A 23093-nucleotide genomic window follows, 5' to 3' on the forward strand; every position below is an offset into this window, starting at 1 on the left:
ATTGAAACAATCAGTTGAAAAGAGCTTGACTTATCAGATCTGAACGAAGTATAAAACAACAAAAAGACACACAGTACCGATCCAAAGAGTTTTCGCAGTTACCGAAAGCTACATCAAATCAAATTACAAATAAGTAACACCACTGTCAAAAAGAAAAGGAAAATTAACCAATGAATACTAATCATCCTTTTTTCGTAAATTGTTGTAAAGAGTTTGTAGTGCGAGACTTTACTATCGAAATCTAGAAAAAGGACGATTATTATTGTTTATTGTAGATTTATTTGAAGTGATTTGTATTTTAAGTTTATTTCTTATTCTAGAAATGGGCGTTTTAGTAACACTTTTATTATTTTTTTAATTGTTTTCAAAATGTGATATCGGATGTATTAAATTTTTTTTTCAAATGGATATTAATACATATTTTGATTATACATCCCCAGTTTACAAAAAACTTTTACAATGGGATTATTTAGCATCTTTAATCTTTAATCTTTGGTTTTGGACGTTCCTTATGAAGGTAAAGCCAAAAAAGCGTTTCGGACGCATGAAATTTATAATGTGTTATTTTCACATTTTAATGACCTGACGACACTCTTTCAATTTATCTTCGTGGGAGGACGATATATTGGTCCTTTCTTATGAAAATTTATAACCTATTGGTCGTGAACAATGTTGCGATCTCTGTGGAAAGACCTATTGCGTTTGTTCTTATTATTTGGTATTTCCACTTTTCCGTGGAAAGACCTATTGCATTTGTTCTGATTATTAGGTCTTTCCACTTTTCTGTGGAAAGACCTAGTGCGTTTGTTCTGATAATAAGGTCTCTCCACTTTTATGTGGGAAGACCTATTGATTTTGTTCTGATTATTATATTTTTTTCTTCTTCCGCAAAATTTGTTTCTTGCTTGTAATTTTTGTTTTGCAAGATGTCGTTTATATATTTTGCATATGATCTCGAGCAGTTATTGCGCTTTTAATATTTACCCTGTTTAGTAGAAGACTTTTTATTGTAAGAGCTATCTCCCAAAATACTGTTTTTCTTTTTCGTGTATTGCCTCCTTAATCTAAAAAGATAACGACAAAATTCCTTTTCTGAATTGTTCGTTAAATCCTCAGGAATTCATGTCTATTTGGATCGAAGCGTGAAATCCAACAGGAGCTATCTACCTTTACCAAATAAATTTGTCATTATGTTTTTGTAACTCATAAACCGTAAGCCGTATAAACCTAAAATCATTTTATTTGAGGTCCTTTGGTCCTTACTTAGAAATTGAGGTCAAGGTCAAAGGTAAAGGTCATGTTCTCAATTTTGACTTTTGCTTATTTCTGCATTTTCTCTGACACTTTAAAGATATATATAATAGAACTAGTGAAAAATGTTTGCTCTATTGTGATGAAGATATGATATATTGTGTCTGAAACAATTCAATGGCATCTTATAGGAGTTATTGCCCCTGCAGTGTTTTAATCTAAGGTTAATTGATTATCACTTCAACTTGGTTCATAGTAAAGCCATAATGTCTTTTGCAAAATGTTAGGTGACAAATGACCTTGAAAAAATGTCAACCGGAAGGGACCTTGAGTAAACCGGAAGTAGGTATTGTTGCACTTTTTTCATGGAAAAGTACTTAGAAACCATATATATTTTTAATAGGCATACCTTGAGACCAGAAGTGACCTTCAATGAACCGAAAGCTAATTTTCTCCCTTATTATAGACAAAGTCTATAGAAACCATATATTATTGGAATCAGTAAAAATACAGCTATCATATGAGACCGGAAGTGACATTTTCTAAACCGGAAGTTGCAAAATATCTCTCTTTTTCAGTCAAAGTATTTAAAAACCACATTTTTTTTAGAATCTGTGTGAATAAAGCTATCATATGAGACCGGAAGTGACATTTTCTAAACCGGAAGTAGCAAACTATCTTCCTTATTTCAAACAAAAGTATACAGAAACCACATATTTTTTTTTAATCAGTATGAAGAAACCTATCATTTGACGCCAAAAGTATCTTTCAGTATACCGGAAGTAACTTTTTATCAATTACTTCAAAAATTGATGTGGAAACCCTTCAATTGTTCTCTTACCAACTGGTTTTTAATTACTATTTTTTTACTTCTTTCGCCAAATTTGTTTCTTGCTTGTAATTTTTGTTTTCGCAACATGTCACTTATATATTTTGCATTTGATATCGAACAGTTATTGAGCTTTTAAAACTGACCCTGTTTAATCGAAGACTTTTTATTATGAAAATTATCTCCCAAACATTGTTGTTCTGGTTCGTGTATCTCCTCCGTAACCAAAAAAGATAACAACAAAATATTTTTTCTTATTTGTTTGTTACATCCTCAGGAATTGTTGTCTGATTCGGACCGAAGCGATCTGGTGAGATCTTACAGGAGTTATCTATCTTTACTAATTAAATGTGTCTTAAGGTTTTTGTAACTCATAAACCGTTATTCGTATAAACCTGGAGTCTTTTTATTTGAGGTCCTTGTGTCCTTACTTAGAAAATGAGCTCAAGGTCAATTGTTTAAGTCATGTTCTCAATTTTGACTTTTACTTTTTTTTTCTCATTTTCTCTGACACTTTTAAAGATATATATAAAAGAACTAGTGCAAAATGTTTGCTTCATTGTGATGGAGATAGGATACATTTTGGTCTGAAACAATCCAATGACATCTTACAGGAGTTAATTCCCTTGAAATGTTTTAATTTAAGGTTAATTGGTTATTACTTCAACTTGGTTCGTAATAACGCCATAGAGTCTTTTGTAAAATGTTAGATATGACCTTGAAAAATGTCAACCGGAAGTGACCTTGAGTAAACTGGAAGTAGCCATTTTTGCACTTTTTTCGTGGAAAAGTACCAAGAAACCATATATTTTTTTAAATAGGCATAGATAAATCTATCATTTGAGACCATGAGTTACCTTCAATAAACCGGAAGTAGCTAATTATCTCCCTAAAAGTATATAGAAACCATATATTTATGAAATCAGTGTAAAAACAGCTATCATATGAGACCGGAAGTGACATTTTTGTAACCGGAAGTCCTTTTTTCAGACAAAAGTATATAAAAAAACTTCCTTATTTCAGACAAAAGTATATAGAAACCATATTTTTTTTTAAATCAGAATGAAGAAAACCCATCATTGTACGCCAATAGTAATTTAAAGTAAACCGGAAGTAGCTTCTTATCAATTACTTATATAATTGATGAGGAAAGACCTTTAATTGTTCTGTGAACAATTGGTTTTTAAATATTTTTTTTTCTTCTTCCAAATTTTGTTTTTGCGTGTATTTTTTTTTTTTCGCAACATGTCGCCTAAATGTTTGGTATATGTTATAGTACAGTTTATTCGCTTTTAATTTTGAGACTGCTTAATCGAACAATATACTTTGTAAGAGTTAACATCACAAACACTGTTTTTCTTGTGTGTGCATCCGTTAAAGAAATCGACAAAATTATTTTTTTAAATGCCTCAGGATGCTTCGGTCAATTTTAACCGAAGCAATACTGATACTCCATATGAGAGTTATTTCCCCTTTTTTATTTGACACGAGTGGTATATAAATGTAACTCATGAACAGTAAGTAATAGAGACCTATGGTATCTTGATTTGAAGTCCTTGGTCCACCAAAAATAAATGGTGTCAAGGTCAAAGGTCACTTTCTAAATTTTGCCCTTTGCTTGTGTGTGCATCTTATCTTATGCTATAAAAGCTAGATACAAAATAAATTATGCTTAATGTTTGGGTTGTTGAGACAAAGAAATGGTAAATTTAGTCCGAAGCGATCTGATGATATAGTGTTTTTGTTGTTCCGTTGTTTTCCTCTGATAGTTGATGTGTTTCCCTCGGTTTTAGTTTGTTACCCGGATTTGTTTTTGCTTAATCGAATTATGACTATTGAAAAGGGTATACTACTGTTGCCTTTATTTAAAGGAGTTCTTGCCCCTAAAATGTAAAAATTCAAGGTAAATCGAATATAACTTCATCTGATACATGATAAAGCCATTGTGATTTTTGCAAAGGGTTGGGTGACACATGAACTTCAAAAATATCAACCGGAAGTGACCTTGTGGAAACCGGAAGTAGCAATTGTTGCACTAATTCAAGGCAAAATACGTAAAAACTATATATTTTTAGAATAAGCATATAGTAACCTTTTAATGACACCGGAAGCTTTGAGCGTTCCTGATGAAGGTAAATCCAGACAAGCGCTTCGGACGCATTAAATTTATAACGTATTGTTGTCATTTTATTTTAGTGTTGGAAAATGGTAGAGCTTGCAAAGTTGTGTTAAAAACGCGAATCACAGATATTACTTTTAAAAGATGTGAGTTAAGAATTTAAATCTACATGAAAACATGATAACTATAAAACTGACATATTAAAATTTTAAGCTCTGATTGACACACATTATTGTAAAAAGAAAAATAAAGTTAAAGCCGAATGACACTTCAAATTTCAAAGAAAAGTTGAAGAAGTTTTATACACTTAAATGGCTATAAACACGTGTACATGGACTTTCTTGTGGAGGAACATCTTTTATCTTATAAAATCTTCAGAAATGTACTGCTATTGAATTGTTGTTTTCCCTTTCTCTTATTCCCCGATAGCTGTTATGTATGCAGTATCCTAAACAACGAGACCTCTAATTTATACTTCGGCAGCCGCACAGTGCAAGTGGGAGGGGGAAACCGTGATGAAAGAAAAGCTAAACAAACTTGAAAGTTAGATTGTGATTCTGAAAGAAAAGTTGTAATACTCCAATTCATTTTCAACAAGAGAGCACACGCTGAAATGTCTCGCTTTCTATACTGACCATTGATTTTATGTTGAAAGTCATAAATATAAAGTTTAACTGCAAGTATCACATTAACATTTATGATCCAAGAAAATGATGTCAAGGTCAGATAAACCAATCCGGAAATACATGTACACCTTTAATACAATCATTCCATACACTAAATAAAGATGACCTATTGCCTATAGTATAAAAGAAACTGACCAAACCATGGAAATATTGAGCAATGAACCATGAAAATGAGGTCAAGGTCAAATAAAACCTGAAAAACTGACATGTACATTGTAAAATATTTCCATACACCAAATATAGTTGACCTATTGCATACAGTATTAGAAAAACAGACCAAAACACAAAACTTAACATTGAGCAATGAACCGTGAAAATGTGGCCAAGGTCAAATAAAACCTGCCAGACTAACATGTACATAATAAAATATTTTCATACACCAAATATAGTTGACCTATTGCATACAGTAGTAAAAAACAGACCAAAACACAAAAACTTTTACCACTGAACCATGAAAATGAGATCAAGGTCAGATGACACCTGCCAGTTGGACATGTACACCTTACAATCATTACATAACCAAATATAGTAGACCTATTGCTTATAGTCTCTGAGATATGGACTTGACCATGCAAACTTAACCTCGTTCACTGATCCATGAAATGAGTTCGAGGTCAAGTGAAAACTGTGAAAGGTATGAGGACATTACAAGGTACGCTAATACCAAATATAGCTATCATATTACTCATAATAAGAGAGAAATTAACATTACAAAAAATATAAACTTTTTTTTCAAGTAGTCACGGAACTTGAAAATGAGGCCAAGGACAATGGACATATGACAGACGGGTCTTCCACCTTCTGAAATATTAAGCTTTTAAGAAGTTAGTTAACGCCACCGCCGCCGCCGCCGGATCACTATCCCTATGTCGAACTTTCTGCGACAGAAGACACATGCTCGACAAAAACTGTTATGACAACGTTTAATTAACAAATAGAAACGCATGGAAAATATAACAATGAATTAAACATCGCTCTATTACATGGCTATCATCTCCGTTGTTTTAAATGTGCGCGTGATTCTGTGTTGATTGGTTATTAAGGCCACGTTTGGTAAATTTCAGCAATACAACACGTAACTAATTAGCAGACAAATATTTCACTGAACGAAATATGTTTTGTCTATTTATGTTATTGGTTCGTAATATATGTATACAATCGTGCAAGAGGACCTACTTTAGTATACAAACATGCATTGGTTCAATTATTTCCGTAACATTATAATTTCAAGAAACTCTTTCATATGACTTGTATAAACAATGTAATTGTTGTTTGTTTTGTTGAAAGAATTATTGAATGAGCATACTAGTAGTTGATATCATTTTAAAGTACACATTTTTTTAAGATTTATTAAAATATAAATTGTTGAATAAATCATCATTTAAATTGCACTTTCGATTGAATAATATAACATTTCAAATTTAAAACGATATTTATAATGTAAGGTTATTTATTAAACAAATATATATAATGATTATAAAAATATTTGTTTTCTCTCTTACCTTTTATTTTAACACTTTTACGTCAAAAATCTTTCAACGACTGTGCATTATACATGCACTGGTTAATGGAGAAATGGCTCATCGATTTTTGTTCTTTTTTCCGGGAAATGAAAGTACATATACACTGGATTTCTCACATTACTTAAAACTGCTAGAACCCAACGTCGAGTTCGCCTGCACCCAACAACTTTCTTAATACATTACGAAACTAGTAGTATAATAAGGCCGTTTCTGCCGTACATCCAAATTTTTAACATTTTTAACTTTTTTTAACATTTTGAAAATGGGGTAAAAATTTGATTAGGAGTAAGAGTTGAATTTTGAAAGTAGTAATACAAAATTGAAAAACATAGACCATAAAGACTTGGGTTATGTAGAATTATATTATGAGGGCTTCTTTTGACAATGACTTAATGAGTATTAGTGCTTTGGAAGAAAAGGTACAAGAACAAAATGAAGAAACGTTAAATTGGAAAAAACATTCCAACTGGGGTGTGGAATAAAATTAACGAAGTGACAAAGTAGATGGCAAGATTGGCAAGAGTCGTATACTTTTAATGAAAACAAGGGAAGGAGACATAATAAGGGTGTGGGCATGTAGTGGTTTAAACAAAGAGAAGGACATGTTAGAAGGGGCCTATGTAAGAAGTACTGGTTTTAAAATAAGTAAAAAATCTATACAAGAATATTTTTCGTACGACTTGGTTAGAATGTAAATGTGACCTAGCAAACAGTCCCACCCCTAAGTGAATACCAATTAATTTTTAATCTAGCAAACACTAGATTAAAAAATATTGGTAACACATTTGGAAATTGAGAAAAACGTTACAGAGATGGGTTATTAGTAGTAAATAAAAAAATGAATAGAACTAATGACAACATGCCTGGCCCATCTGGAGTATCATCCTCTGCACGTATACCAAGTGAAAGTGGTGGTGCTAGATTTGTAAAAACAGATGCACCTAATGGAAAGTTGCATGTGAACATGACTGTATAGCAACTTCGACATTTGGCTAAGGATAAGGGGTTAAGTGGGTACAGCAGGAAATCAAAAGACATGTTAATTAAATTCATTGAAGAAAAAAACAACCATAAGTTTACACATGAAGAAACCTTTACTAAGAAGGAACTAATTGGATGGAGAGTTGTCTCATTGGCACTCATACCACATCTTCTCATATCTATCTAAAAACAGGTTAAGACTAAGTATTCTTGGTTAAGAAAGGATGATTTACTAGATTTGGTAAGACCCCCTTTTAAAGTATATGATAGAAGAAAGGCATTAAAAGGTGTGTTTGGCACAGTAATTATTGAACCTTTAAAACCTCTTGATGCAGATACGTTTTTAAGGCAAGTAAAAGCAAAATGAGAACTAAAATTACAGAGTCACTTACTAAAAATAAGGCTTTGAAGTTACAACTAGTACCTCGAGTAGAAATGGTAAAAACAAACCCTGCCACTGGTGACAGTACTTACGTTATTCCTTATTTTAGTTCAACAGTAGTTATCATTACAGAATCAACAGACTTTAATTTAGAAATCGCATTTATGATGGAAAAGGTAAAAGAAAACATAGCAAAGTACATGCGTGAAGGTAGTGGTTGGACATTTGATCACATTGAGGATTTACAAATTCATATAAATAAATTTATACCACTTAAGGGGAATTCTTACATACCTCTTCCAGATAAAAGAAGGCCATTATTACTATACGAAACAAAGATGACAAGTGTTTTCAGAGGGCTGTATTATCAGCGTTGCATTATGAAGAAGTGAATAAAAAAAGCACTAATTGAGTAGGTAAATAAAATGGGAAAACGACCTTAACTTTGACAGCATTGACTTCCAAGTGTCATTAAAATCCATTGACAGATTTGAAAAACGGAATACAGAACTTAACATTAATGTTTTTGGTTATGACGGTGTAGAAATAGAAGAGGATGAAGAAGAAAAATTAGAAGTGCACCCCTTAAGAATTTCAAAGAATACTGGCACAAAACATGTAGACCTTTTGTTTTTAACGAACATTACTGTTGTATTAAAAGTATGTCACGTCTTGTAAGTGCTCAGGTAACAACACACGGTCAAGAACTGTTCTTTTGTAAAAGATGTTTGAACCACTTTTCAAGACAAGACATTTTAGATGAACACATGGAGTATTGTAATCAGAAGGATGCAGTGAAAATCGAGATGTCAGAAGAAGGTAATTCTATAAGGTTTAAACACTACAACCATAAAATGTGTGTTCCTGCCGTTATTTATGCTGATTTCGAATGTCATTTAAACAACATAGACACATGTCAATCTCATGCATCAAAACCTTACACCAACGCTTATAAACGACACACACCTTCTGGTTTTTATTACTGTGTCAAGTATACACATAAGGACACCAAAGAAGGAACACTGTACTGTGGAGAAGATGTAGCTAAAAAGTTTGTTGAATGTTTGGAAGAAGAAGTGAAGGACATTGCCGACATGTACCAAGACAAAAAAGACATGGTTATGACAAAAGAAGATGACAAACGTTTTAAAGCAAGTACTCGTTGTCACATTTGTGATGATGAATTAGGTACAGACAAAGTGCTTGACCACGATCACTTGACAGGTAAGTATCGTTATGCGGCACATAATAAGTGTAATTTAGACTTTCAACTTCCTACCTTTGTTCCCATTGTGTTTCATAATTTAACTGGGTATGATGCACATTTGTTTGTAAAGGAATTTGGGTTTACTGGTGGTAAGATTAACTGTATTCCTAATCCGGATGAGAAATACATTAGTTTTTCTATGAAAGTAGTATTCGTGTAGGTTTATGTTAAACTCCTTGGACACCTTAGCTAAAACTTTAACCAAAGATAAATTTAAAACAGTAAAGGAGTGTTTTGGTGAACACCATGAACTTATGATTAGAAAAGGGGTGTATCCTTATGATTACATGGATGGCCCTACAAAAATGAAGGAAACAGAATTACCACCCTCTCAGACGTTTTACAACAAATTTGATGGTGAAGACATTAGTGATGACAATTATGCACATGCACAACGTGTGTTTAAAACTTTTAAATGTCAATCCATGCAAGATTACCACAATTTATACTTCAAAGGTGATGTGACACAACTACAAGACATCTTTGAAGATTTTAGAGACATTTGTTTAACACATTATGGACTCGACCCATTACATTATTATACATCACCAGGGTTAGCGTACGATGCAGCGTTAAAAATAACTAAAGTAAAACTAGAATTGTTATACGACCCAGATATGTTATTGTTCTTTGAAAAAGCCACTAGAGGGGGTATTTCTCAAATAAGTCATCGACATGGTAAGGCTAACAATAAATACATGAGTAAGCGCGACACAACACTACCTACTAAATAATTAACGTATTTAAGAGAGGATATAAACGTAAACATGTGGTGGATGGTAGTAGTCTGTTTGACACGATCGCTAATTTAGCTGGACGTATGTTTACCTCTTCTACCGCAAAGACTCTAGGAAGTATAGCCATGACTGCTGCCACTAATGCAGCTCTTAAAGGTGTGGAAAAAGGAGCCACCAAAGCTGTGGATCATGTGATTCGTAGGAAACCAAAAACAAAGACTCCTCATCAACAAGCCCGTTTGAACAACATCATTTCATCCTCTAAAAGCAAAAATCAGCAGAAAACCCGTTTGAACAATATTATCTCAGACAGTGGTATTGCAACCATTCACGACTTCGTCAAACGCTATAAATAAATGAAAGATATACTTAGTATCACAGAAGGTTTGTCTTTTGATGAAAGTATTCAGGAATATCAAGTCCATGAATACGAGCCTCAAACTGGAGCATCCTTAAACAGTTCCGGTGCTGAAATACGAATCAACATCGAAACCAAGGATCTGTTTGTCCATTTATCTGAAAGTTATCTCGTGGTGGAAGGACAAATTCTAAAAGCCGACAACACAGCTTATGCCGATGCAGATCTTGTCTCCCTTGTCAACAATGGTATCATGTTTCTCTTCAAAAGCATCGGATACAAACTGTCCGGTCAGCAGATTGAATACCTCAATGATCCAGGAATAGCGACTACTATATTGGGGTTGTTGACGTATCCCAACGACTTTAGCAAATCACAAGGTCTCAACAAATTGTGGTTTAAAGATTCTACGACTGAAGCCGAAGCCGAAAACACTGGTTTTGCAGATAGACAAGGTTACATTATTACCAAACCTACCCCAAATGGAACGTTTTTGTTTACCCTACCTTGAAATCATATCTTTGGTTTTGCAGTAAATTATACCAAAATCATGTATGGGTTTAAACATGAACTCACATTGGTACGAGATTCCGATGAAAACGCGGTATTCAGAGCAGCAGGAACAGATCGAGCAAAAATTGTATTAAGTAAACTATCCTGGTTCGTTCCTTATGTGATCCCCTCCGATGACAACAAGATGAAACTATACAAAACTATTCAAAGCATGACTAAACTCGACTGTGGTTTCGGCATGAGACAGTGCGATTCCATATCCGTTCCCCAAAGTAGAGAATTCACTTGGAGACTCTCTGCTAAAAGTGGACGGGAAAAACCTAGATATATCATCGTAGCCTTCCAAACCGATAAAAGTAACGATCAAGTACAAAATGCAGCACTATTTGATCACTGTTTTTTAAGAAACATTTATGTCGCCTTAAATGCACAACGTTATCCAGCTATAGACTTTAACACCCAATTTAATCAGTGTAAAATATCTAGAATATACAAAGAAGCCGTCGATTTTCGTAAAAAGTTCTTCAACATGGATCAACTCATAAGTAATAATAATATCAACCCTTCCGACTTTACAGACCTCTATCCTTTGTTTGTGATTGATGTAAGTCACCAATCTGAAAAGCTAAAAGAGTCAGTAGTTGACATTCAAGTCAGAGTAGAGTTCGAACCCAGTGTTCCAGCAAACACCGAAGCCTTTGCACTGGTGATCTTAGATAGAGTCCTGAAGTTCGAGTCTGATGGAACCAAAATGAATGTTGTGTTCTAAAGATAAATGGATCATCACTTGTTACAACGCATCGTTCAAAATACAGCACCTAGGGAGGGTTTCTCTTTCATCGTGTCAGCTAATAACAACAAAATCGATACCATGTTCAATCCACTCATTTACTTAAAAAATGGAAAGAGTTATGAAATGGCTCTGGTCAACTTAGAGACTTACTACTCTTTCCCAAATATTCATGCAGGGAACAATACCTTTCGTTATTCAAATGATAATGGTGCCACCTGGTTAACCGTTGCGTTAAACACTTGCTCTCAGTCTATCGAAAACATCAACAACGTGTTACAAAGGAATCTACAACTCAACAAACACCTTATCAAAATCGACATCGGTGCTAATCACAGTACACTAAGGGCAACACTTACTTTAGCTTAAAACTATCAAGTATATTTTAATGTTGTCAATAGCATCAATACAGCACTGGGCTTTAACGAAGAAATTTATACACACGATCGAGCTACAAACGGTTACACAGAGGGTAAGATCATTGTCAACATCATCAGCATCAACACCATTCTCGTCAATAGTGATATCATCAGTGGTAGCTATGTCAATGGATCACAACAACCCACCATCTACAGTTACTTCCCAACTGTATCCCCTGGTATGAAAATCATTAAAACCCCTCAAAACTTGGTCTATTTACCAGTCACACTGAAAACCGTCAATCGCATGAGTACTACTTTTACAGATCAAGATGGAAATCCCATCGATCTGAGAGGTGAATATGCAATCTATTTGGAAATAAACTCATCATAGAAACAAAACTGAACATTTTGTACGCAAGGCGCGCGTTTCTTGTACAAAAGACTCACTATTGAAGATGGAATCAAAAGATTTAAAAGGGCCAAATATAGTACGACGTTGAAGAGCATTGAGGACCTAAATTTGCGAGATGTTTACCAAAAACAGCTACGATAATTATTCCTGGGGTTAGAAAATCTTTAGTATTTTGAAAAATTCAAAAGTTTTGTTAATAGTTAATTTTTAGTTTTTTACATAATGCTTATTACTCTTCCTTTTTTTTTACATGTAAATCTATATATTAATTTGAATTGAAAACCTATACATTTTGTAAGATAACTAAAGATGTTTCTCAGAACCTGTGAATATTTAATTCTGTTAACAAATTAAGTTTGTATTTCAAAATTTCCTCTTAATTATCACAATTACCATTTTGGGTAATCAATTTGGAATAGCATAAATATGATAACCTTGTATCAATAACAGTTGAAATTCTAGGCCTAAGTTATAAGAAAAGCTGCTTTAATTTTTATTATATTCATATTTATTCATCTTTCTTTTTTTAATTCTTTTTTAATTTTAAATTAATGTTTTTTCCATTCTTAGTTGTATTTATATTATGAATATTCAGCAGTTCAAAAGTAATTCAGATATCTATTTAAACTTTCAATATTCAACTTTTCACACAACACTTGAAGTCTAAGTTTAATAAGCATTTGCTATTTAATTTGACTTTTAATATTCAGGTAGTCAACTTTCACAAAGACATTTATAAACGTGGAAGTTTAATTCACTTGTCATTTTGTCAAATTAGCTCATTTATACATTGAAATCGAGTAGCTAAATTGATGGTGCAGCAGTTCATGTCAGGATGCAAATTTCACATTCTCATGATTGATATTCAGAGCGAGAACATGTAAATGTGATATCAACCATTTGTCCTATTAGACGATAAACGGCATATGAATAATACTGCCATTTATTTGTTGACCGTAATTGAATATCTGTTTCACAGATGACGACAGATATGTTACAATCGTCGTAACCACAATCCCGTACTCCTTTTCCACGAATGTCTCCTACAAAATTAGACTTATTTCCGGGTGTGTACTTAGATGAGAAACACGACAAGTGCCACATATGGAGCAGGATCTGCTTACACTTCCGGGGACCCTGAGATCACCCCCAGTTTTTGGTGGGTTCGTGTTGCTCAGACTTTAGTTTTGTGTTTTGTATACTAGTGTTGTTTGTCTTTTGGTCATTTGCCATGGCGTTGTCAGTTTGTTTTCGACTTATAGATTTGGATGTCCCTTTTGTATCTTTCGCCTCTCTCTTATTCGTTTAACTTATTGAGGTGGTTGTAAAAAAGAAACGCTTTATTATATTAATTCTTAAAAAGGTATTCGAAACAAAAACAACCTGCAAAAGAAACAATACAAAGGCAACATAGTGATACTTTTGTGGCACAAACCAAAAGATTGATTACTTATCGTGCCGATATGCCAATGTTATAGCTTTGTTGATGGTTGATTATGAAAAAGTACAACTCATTATAGAAATGTAATATTATTAGGAAAACTTGATGTACATAGACCTTTTTTTATAAATTTTAAATCAACTGTATCTTCGGGTCAGTATAAATGAATACAAAATTTCATGAAAAAAAATAATTTCGTATACTTTGCCTTAAGAAGACATGCACATATTTTAATGAAGATGTTGGATTTAATTAAATAAACGATATGAATGCAAAGACATTATTGTATAAATCATACAAATAGTAATACTTATATTCAGATTCATTTCCATAAGTTCTAAATGTATACGTATACTTTGCCTTAAATAATGTTAAAGGATTTTTTTGTACAATATGTGCTTTATGACGGCATGATTATGCAGATATAACACGACTCTCCATTACATACATTTATCTGCTTGTAAGGGTCTTTTAGCTTGACGACAATCTAATATCAAATCGGAACAATGTTACCCAAAACATTTTTAATAACATTAGACGTAGAAATTTTCTGCACCAGATGCTATTTTAAACAAATAATGATTCTTCAGACGGCTCGATTCCAAATATTTCTAAACTGAAAGATAATACCAAGAACTGATATAACTGTTCGCATTTGATTGTTCTTTTAATAATTCACATACCTCCAGTTCTGTCGAATTCGTTTTCTATCATGTCATTGTAGGTTTTCTTTGTAAAGTCTTGAGATATGTTTACCACAAGGAGATAAATTGCATTAGTACTAAGAAATGTCTGGTGAGTGGCATAGAATTCTTTCTGTCCTGCAAAATCCCAAAATCCACAGTCTGCATACTGCTCAGTTTCATATTGACTGATTGAAGATTCGTTACCTACATAGATAAGAAATAAAGATACATAAAAAGGTAATCATATGAGTAATTCAACTGTTTTGAATATACTTAATGGTCTGTACTCAAATAACTATATATAGCTCTTTGTGTCGATCTTACGATACCATCATACAGACTCTGACTTGCATAATTGCGTGCATTTATCTAAGAGCATTTAATTTGGTTCCTTTCATCTCTGTGATAATGTTTCAATCATATTAACGTGAGTTTGTATATTATCCTATTTTTTTTCCATTAATTTGCCTAGTGTCATTGTAAATATTGTGCTGCATATTAACCATAAAAAATACACAGATTTTATAAATTACTTTTTTACGAATTCTTGATAGTCCTCCGGATGTCACACATATATTCATGAATTACCCTTTACCCGGAAATGTACCTTTATCCCATTACTCTTAACTAGAAAACAAAGCTTTTCTCAACAAAGCAAAATATTTTATAGTAGGTCTTGAAACGTTTTACTTTTAAACGGAAACGTATTTACTGTTATCTAAAATACCGTTAAGAGGGTTATTTTCGCGGGGTATTTAATTTCGATTATTTTGGCGGAAAATTCAAAATCGCAAAAATGTATTCCGCGAAAATGTATGCTAACGTTCGGTACTTCCTAATAGCTAAAGCGTTTTGTAAACGATCTATTTTTTTCCAGTCGGCAGGTCAATGACGGTAAAGGTTAGTTTTAACAAATTACATGCCAAAGGACATTGTACATACATATGTATACCCTTATTAATTAGTGTCTTATAATATAAGAGTGTAAGGTACTCTGTCGGGTATTTTACCCTTATTACAGTCGTTCTATAGTTAGTGTGACAAGTCTTGCTAAAGTACAATGTTTACAATAATTTTATTATTTTGAGATCGCCCCGTCATTTAAACCGTCATACTCTGACTCGTATTTGGACTCGGGTCGGAAAATCTCTAGTAGTCGTATAGGAAGACTACAAACATAACCACAGGACTGATAATTGGCTATAATTTACTTTTGTTAGTTAATCTATTCTTTACAAATGCGTTTAGTATAACGTTTCATGTAGCACAAGATTACCTTGTTTGGTTTGATTATTCAATCAAAACCTGATAGCCGTATAGAAAAATGACAAACAATACACCTAGCGTGATTATAACGAGAGACTGAAAAAATAGGCTCGCCTAACGATGAACGATCGCTCCCCTCTATTGTAGCTACTAGACTACATTACAAATAAATCATGATAAATACATGTAAAGGTTTTACAGCCATAATTTTCACTAGGTTAAAAATATTTAGCCTTGTAGTTTCAGACAGAAAAGAAATTTGAAAATTGGCAAAATCAGAATCAAGAATTGACTCTGGATGCTATAATTGATACGAAAGTTTTGCATATGTCTCGCATTCAGCCACACACAAAGGAAAGTTTCACAGCATCGGAAAAATAAATAAAAGCTACTAATTTCACTAATATTCTTAATTTACAAATATCCATATCCACGAAACATTGACAGTGTTTTTGAAGGGGTTATAGTATTTATATCATCACATATAGCTATTTCTGTGAAATCTGAAGCAAACCTGGTGTGGCGTCGTAAAAATCCTTCATAACCTTGAAAAAAAATTAGAACGGGTTAAGGTCTGGATGGTATGGTGGTTGAAAAAAAAAGTTCGACATTATGTTGGTTACGCTATGTCCTCATATAACCCTTAACAAACCGGCCATGGTTCATTGACTGAATTTATTGCATAACCTACATGTTAAACTTTTTTTTTTTAATTTCAACATTTGCATCTTACTATCAAAAAAACAAAAAGGCGAGACATATCTCGGTGTTAACAGTTTATATTAAAATTGTACAGAAACTCCATTATACAGTACACCAAACAGTCGATACTTATAATTTGGCATTGCAATATATAAGTATATATGTATCGTGGCGCTAATCTTAAGAGTTATATTTATATATATGTAAGACTCAGACGACGCCCGGTCTCTAATCGACGTCCGTTCCTCAAATCAACGTCCAAATCTGACGTCATAATGAAATAAGATTCCAAATCGACTGATCATTCTAGGACCCTCTAATCGACGTCTTTTTGTTGTTCTCAAATCGACGTCCAATATTTTGGCTTCTCTAATCGACGTCCTTTTACGACTTGCCGCAATGACGTCACAATTTTAATGAAAACAACTCTCATATTCCTGAATTCATACAATGCATTTTCCGAGAACAAATGGTTTGGTTCAACCTAAAACTAAAACAGTTATCTTGCAGAGTCCAAATAATAATACTTTTCAACTATTGCCTCTATTTCTATTGTTTCTATTGTTTGAGACTGTATATTGCTCCCTAGATGTCTTTCGATTATCTTTGTTGTTTTTTTTTTAGTTCAGTCTATGTGGCCGTGTGGTCTAGAGCGCTGGACACAGTGCAGGCGGTGTTGTCTCGATATCCCAATTGCATGAGTTCGAATCCCGGCGAGGGAAGAACAAACATTTGCTTCTGCAAATTTGCAGATTTAACATTGTTGTGCTGATATTTAGAGTAGTTATGAATATAAAATGTGTTTTCAGCCGTGTTTTACCTTCACTGGCGATCCAATGGATGGATGTATAATAGAGTTGTCACTTGTTTAGACGTACTTATCAAAATAATTATTTCTGTGACTGTATCTTACGATCCTTTTCTATAGATATTTAGCTAATCAGCAATCAATTCCATCTTCATGCCTAATATATCATGTACTGTGTTACAACTCTAGATTCTACTGACGAGGAAATGTAACACTAGGCCACCGAAAGCTGAATTTTTAGTTCAGTCTAGGTGGCCGTGTGGTCTAGAGCGCTGGACACAGTGCAGGCAGAATTGTCTCGATATCCCAATGGCATGAATTCGAATCCCGGCGAGGCAAGAAAAAAACCATTTGCTTCTGCAAATTTGCAGATTTCACATTGTTGTGCTGATATTTAGAGTTGTTATGAATATAAAATGTGTTTTCAGCCGTGTATCGCCTTCACTGATGATCCAATGGATTGATCTGTCGTAGAGTTGTCACTTGTTTAGACGTACTTATCAAAATAATTATTTATGTGACTGTATCTTACGATCCTTTACGATAGATATTTAGCTAATCTGCAATCAATTCCATCTTCATGCCTAATATATCATGTACTGTGTTACAACTCTAGATTCTACTGACGAGGAAAGGTAACACTAGGCCACCGAAAGCTGAATTTTTAGTTCAGTCTAGGTGGCCGTGTGGTCTAGAGAGCTGGACACAGTGCCGGCGGTGTTGTCTCGATATCCCAATAGCATGAGTTCGAATCCCAGGGAGGGAAGAACAAAAATTTGCTTCCGCAAATTTGCAGATTTAACATTGTTGTGCTGATATTTAGAGTAGTTATGTATATATATATATATACCACTCTACCAAGAAATTTGTTTTGCATGCACACGTATAAAAGTTGCGGTTTTTATCCAACGCAATCATAGGTTTGAACGTTGTTTTCAATTCAGACTTGTTTATATTTTTTCGTTTGGGCTTGTATTATATTTGCCTTCGGGTTTATATGATCCGTTTATCCTATTTTGACTCTCCAAAATTCAAGAGTCAATCCCAAATTGAGGTAAATTATATGGTCTTCCTAATACCGTTTCGATTCCTAACATCACTGAAGAGACATGAATTGTCGAAATCCGGATATGGTGTACAAATTTTTGCACCTCATGTTTGCGGTATACCATCTTTTCCGCAAGTTTATTGTTTTCTGTTTGGTATTTAATTAATAAATTAAGATCCATTTTTACATCTTGTGATCCGTTTATTTGGCAATCGCCATGGCAGTCAGCAGGGTTGTAGAACATCCGTTGTTCGACCTGCTAGTCAAATGCGTTTTGTTAAAATATACTTTTTCACTATTTTTGGTTCTTTAGAAAATGTTGTTTGTGCTGTATTCAGACCACTCTGTCAACGTATATTTGTTCCGCCTAACAGAAGTTCCACTGGAAACTTTGTTATAAACAAAGTCATAATATCTGTTCCTGTAAGAACAACTATTCTATACCATTTATTCCGTTAGGAACATTTACTGTAATATTTATTCCAGTGGAAATAATATTCCAGAATATTGTTTCCATTTGGAACTTATATTATGAAGGAACTTCTATTCCGTGACAACTCTACCAAGAAATTTGTTTTGCATGCACACGTATAAAAATTGCGGTTTTTATCCAACGCAATCATAGGTTTGAACGTTGTTTTCAATTTAGACTTGTTTATATTTTTTCGTTTGGGCTTGTATTATATTTGCCTTCGGGTTTATATGATCCGTTCATCCTATTTTGACTCTTCAAAATTCAAGAGTCAATCCCAAATTGAGGTAAATTATATGGCCTTCCTAATACCGTTTCGATTCCTAACATCACTGAAGAGACATTAATTGTCGAAATCCGGATATGGTGTACAAATTTTTGCACCTCATGTTTGCGGTATACCATCTTTTCCGCAAGTTTATTGTTTTCTGTTTGGTATTTAATTAATAATTAAGATCCATTTTTACATCTGGTGATCCGTTTATTTGGCAATCGCCATGGCAGTCAGCAGGGTTTAAGGACATCCGTTGTTCGACCTGCTAGTCAAATGCGTTTTGTTAAAATATACTTTTTCACTATTTTTGGTCTTTTAGAAAATGTTGTTTGTGCTGTAAAAATACCACTCTACCAAGAAATTTGTTTTGCATGCACACGTATAAAAATTGCGGTTTTTATCCAACGCAATCATAGGTTTGAACGTTGTTTTCAATTTAGACTTGTTTATATTTTTTCGTTTGAGCTTGTATTATATTTGCCTTCGGGTTTATATGATCCGTTCATCCTATTTTGACTGTTCAAAATTCAAAAGTCAATCCCAAATTGAGGTAAATTATATGGCCTTCCAAATACCGTTTCGATTCCTAACATCACTGAAGAGACATTAATTGTCGAAATCCGGATATGGTGTACAAATTTTTGCACCTCATGTTTGCGGTATACCATCTTTTCCGCAAGTTTGTTGTTTTCTGTTTGGTATTTAATTAATAAATTAAGATCCATTTTTACATCTGGTGATCCGTTTATTTGGCAATCGCCATGGCAGTCAGCAGGGTTTAAGAACATCCGTTGTTCGACCTGCTAGTCAAATGCGTTTTGTTAAAATATACTTTTTCACTATTTTTGGTCTTTTGGAAAATGTTGTTTGTGCTGTATTTAGACAACTCTACCAAGAAATTTGTTTTGCATGCACACGTATAAAAATTGCGGTTTTCATCCAACGCAATCATAGGTTTGAACGTTGTTTTCAATTTAGACTTGTTTATACTTTTTCGTTTGGGCTTGTATTATATTTGCCATCGGGTTTATATAATCCGTTCATCATATTTTGACTCTTCAAAATTCAAGAGTCAATCCCAAATTGAGGTAAATTATATAGCCTTCCAAATACCGTTTCGATTCCTAACACCACTGAAGAGACATTAATTGTCGAAATCCGGATATGGTGTACAAATGTTTGCACCTCATGTTTGCGGTATACCATCTTTTCCGCAAGTTTCTTGTTTTCTGTTTGGTATTTAATTAATAAATTAAGATCCATTTTTACATCTGGTGATCCGTTTATTTGGCAATCGTCATGGCAGTCAGCAGGGTTTAAGAACCTCCGTTGTTCGACCTGCTAGTCAAATGCGTTTTGTTAAACTATACTTTTTCACTATTTTTGGTCTTTTGGAAAATGTTGTTTGTGCTGTATTTAGACCACTCTAGCAAGAAATTTGTTTTGCATGCACACGTATAAAAATTGCGGTTTTTATCCAACGCAATCATAGGTTTGAACGTTGTTTTCAATTTAGACTTGTTTATATATATATATATATATACATATATTCACGGAAGCAAAATTTTAAAGTTCCAATTTTTACCACAAATTTTTCCTGATTTCCTATTATTTATCAGCTTCAAAATCGTACAAAACTGATTTCTATTCGCACACCACGAGTTTGAAATGGTAAGAAAGGCATGCCAAATATTTTGAAAGCATTTAAGTGGGAAGACCTTGATGACAAAATGTCTTCGCATTTTTTTTTCTCTCTCATTTACACAAATGAATGGGTAGGGTCCATTCATAATCCATGAATGATTTGGCAAAGTCTTGTTAATATTCATCATTGCATTTTGTGTTTATGGCAAGTTTTTTTTATTGTACCTTTAAAACCAGTCGAAAACACTAGTAAGCGTACACAGTTGAATTGTTGTGCACATTTTCCTAATTGGAATAGCCATGACTGTTTAAATGCTAAGTAGACATATATTAGTTAGAAAATCTGAAAAATCATGGTAATATTTTCATCCTGAATGTAAATTAATGGTTGACAGTAAATAAACCTGTCGACAATGTGGAAAGCTTTTAGTTTTCAAACATTGCTGTAAAACTTGTTAATCGTTTGATTCCGGACAAAAATTGCTGAAACAATTATTTAATATATAATTTGAAAATCACAAACTTTTATGCAATTTGACCATTTAAAGTTAACAAATATTTAAACAATTAGACATCAGAAATTAGAAAAAGAAAAAAAAATGAACGAAATTCTGAATTATTCCAGACTGCCTAGTTGAAACATTTTTGGATAATTAAGTGACGATTGTATCGTCCAAAAAAGCAGTTATATTCAGTAAAGGAAGATTAATTAGCCTTCAAAATAATTATATAATTAGAAGATGAGGTGTAATTTTCAATGAAGCAACTTTTTACTAGTGACCAAATGACCTAGAAATTAGGTTGTTTTTTCCCAAAAACAACAGTCCACCGGTCAATGATTCAATCAATAGACGGCACATTCAATGGTTCCAAACCTAAACAGACAACCATTTACTATTTAAGTACTTTCTTTGTGCTAATGTATGTAATCTGTTAGCATTATCTTGTACTCCCAAGGCTGTTCAGATTAAATTCTCTAGAATATTGTGACTGTATGTGTGTTTGAAAACAATAGACAGACTGTTAAGTACAGCCCTTCGCGCAAAAACTTTATACCTTCACTGTTCAATCAATTTTTTCTGAATTCTACTTTTCCCAACCGTTCAACATTTGATTTATATTATGATTAGAGTTGATCCATAACACCCTAACAACAGATTTCTTTTTAGAAGCCTTTAGTATATCAATGATAACCTTCTATCTTTGTCAGCATGTGATTTTTGAACATTTTGTTAAAATGAATGAAACGCCTAAATTTAATGCCTATTAGAGTTAAACCTGTCCAATATTCCTAAATTCTTACTCATTCTCGTAACCAAGTATGAACAATCAATATGTTACATAAATGCTAAGTCATTGTTTCAATAACTGCAATATTAAAACACACAAATGACTTGCAATGCATTTGTAAGAGTTGTCTCCATACCCTAGGTCAACTGCCATCTGTTTTGATCCATTTTGACAAAGATACCTTAATCTTAGTACAATTACACAATATATGAGTTGTTAGTTGAGACAACATAATTTGTGAATGATTGTACTTTACAGGACCAGTTATACAATTTTGAAAGAAGAATATATAGCAACATATATGCAAAATTTAGTGAGTTTACGTAAAAAGAGCATCTTATATTGAAAGTACAGTAAACCACATTCATGTTTATAGTACGTCTTAAATTTACATACAACGATTGATAAAAATAATGACACACAAAGCGTCATTTTCATCGACAGTCAGAAAGTGTTTTCTACGAAAAGTATTCAGATTACTTATATCAAACTTGTATATGATCTATGTGGGCTTCGTATATGCTTAATATATTGATACTAAAACAAAGGTGATACAAATGTCACTCATAATACAAGATTACCTGAAGCAATTGTCCATTCTTTTGTCTGTAAGTCAATTTTGCATCTTCTTACTTGAATATTAATTCCATCAGTGCTTTCAACATTTTGTATGTCTTCATTCAGCAGTCGTCTTAATAGACACGTTTTACCAACTCCATTTTCTCCAACAATCATTATTCTAATGTAATATCTTACAGCGATACCAGTTTTAGCTGCCTTCAAAAACATACTTCTGTCATGCATAGACATCTTTTTTACAGCATCTGGCATTTCTGTATATATAATACAAGTTTGTATACATGCTTGTTTTCTGTTTTAAATTGTTCATATTATTTAAATGCGAGAAAAAAATTGTTGCATGAATTTGAGCGTGCTTAAATATGTGCCAAATTGTAAGTCATTAAACAAAAAAGCGATATTACAGCCTTATTGAAATTGAAGAAAAGAATTTAGACTAAACATTAAAAATTGAAAAGTCACCTCCGGATAAAAAAAATATAAAACAATATTGCACGCTGGAAGTTGTGCAACAGAATTTTTGTTATAAATAATTGATTTGCTTACCTTGCTTGATAGAAAGATATTAGCCAGGCTAGTAGAGTGTCATTTAAAAGAGAAAACAACACAATGCGAAGATCTGTAATGCTCTTACCTAACATGGGGCTATTTCAAATATGATTTGAATGCTTAT

General features: G+C 33.2%; 1 protein-coding gene across 2 annotated transcripts in view; it reads right to left on the reverse strand.

Moving 5' to 3' along the window:
* Positions 1 to 23093, reverse strand: part of LOC127729668 (uncharacterized) — a 246127-nt gene that overhangs the window by 147027 nt on the left and 76007 nt on the right. For both annotated transcript variants that reach the window (XM_052237522.1, XM_052237521.1), the window contains 2 exons: positions 22423 to 22674; positions 14335 to 14541 (listed from right to left, as the gene is read on the reverse strand). In XM_052237522.1, coding sequence (XP_052093482.1) covers positions 14335 to 14541; positions 22423 to 22674 — 459 coding nt within the window. The remainder of the gene's footprint in view (positions 1 to 14334; positions 14542 to 22422; positions 22675 to 23093) is intronic.

Source organism: Mytilus californianus, unplaced genomic scaffold, assembly GCF_021869535.1.
Source record: "Mytilus californianus isolate M0D057914Y unplaced genomic scaffold, xbMytCali1.0.p SCAF_2, whole genome shotgun sequence".
NCBI lineage: Eukaryota > Metazoa > Mollusca > Bivalvia > Mytilida > Mytilidae > Mytilus > Mytilus californianus.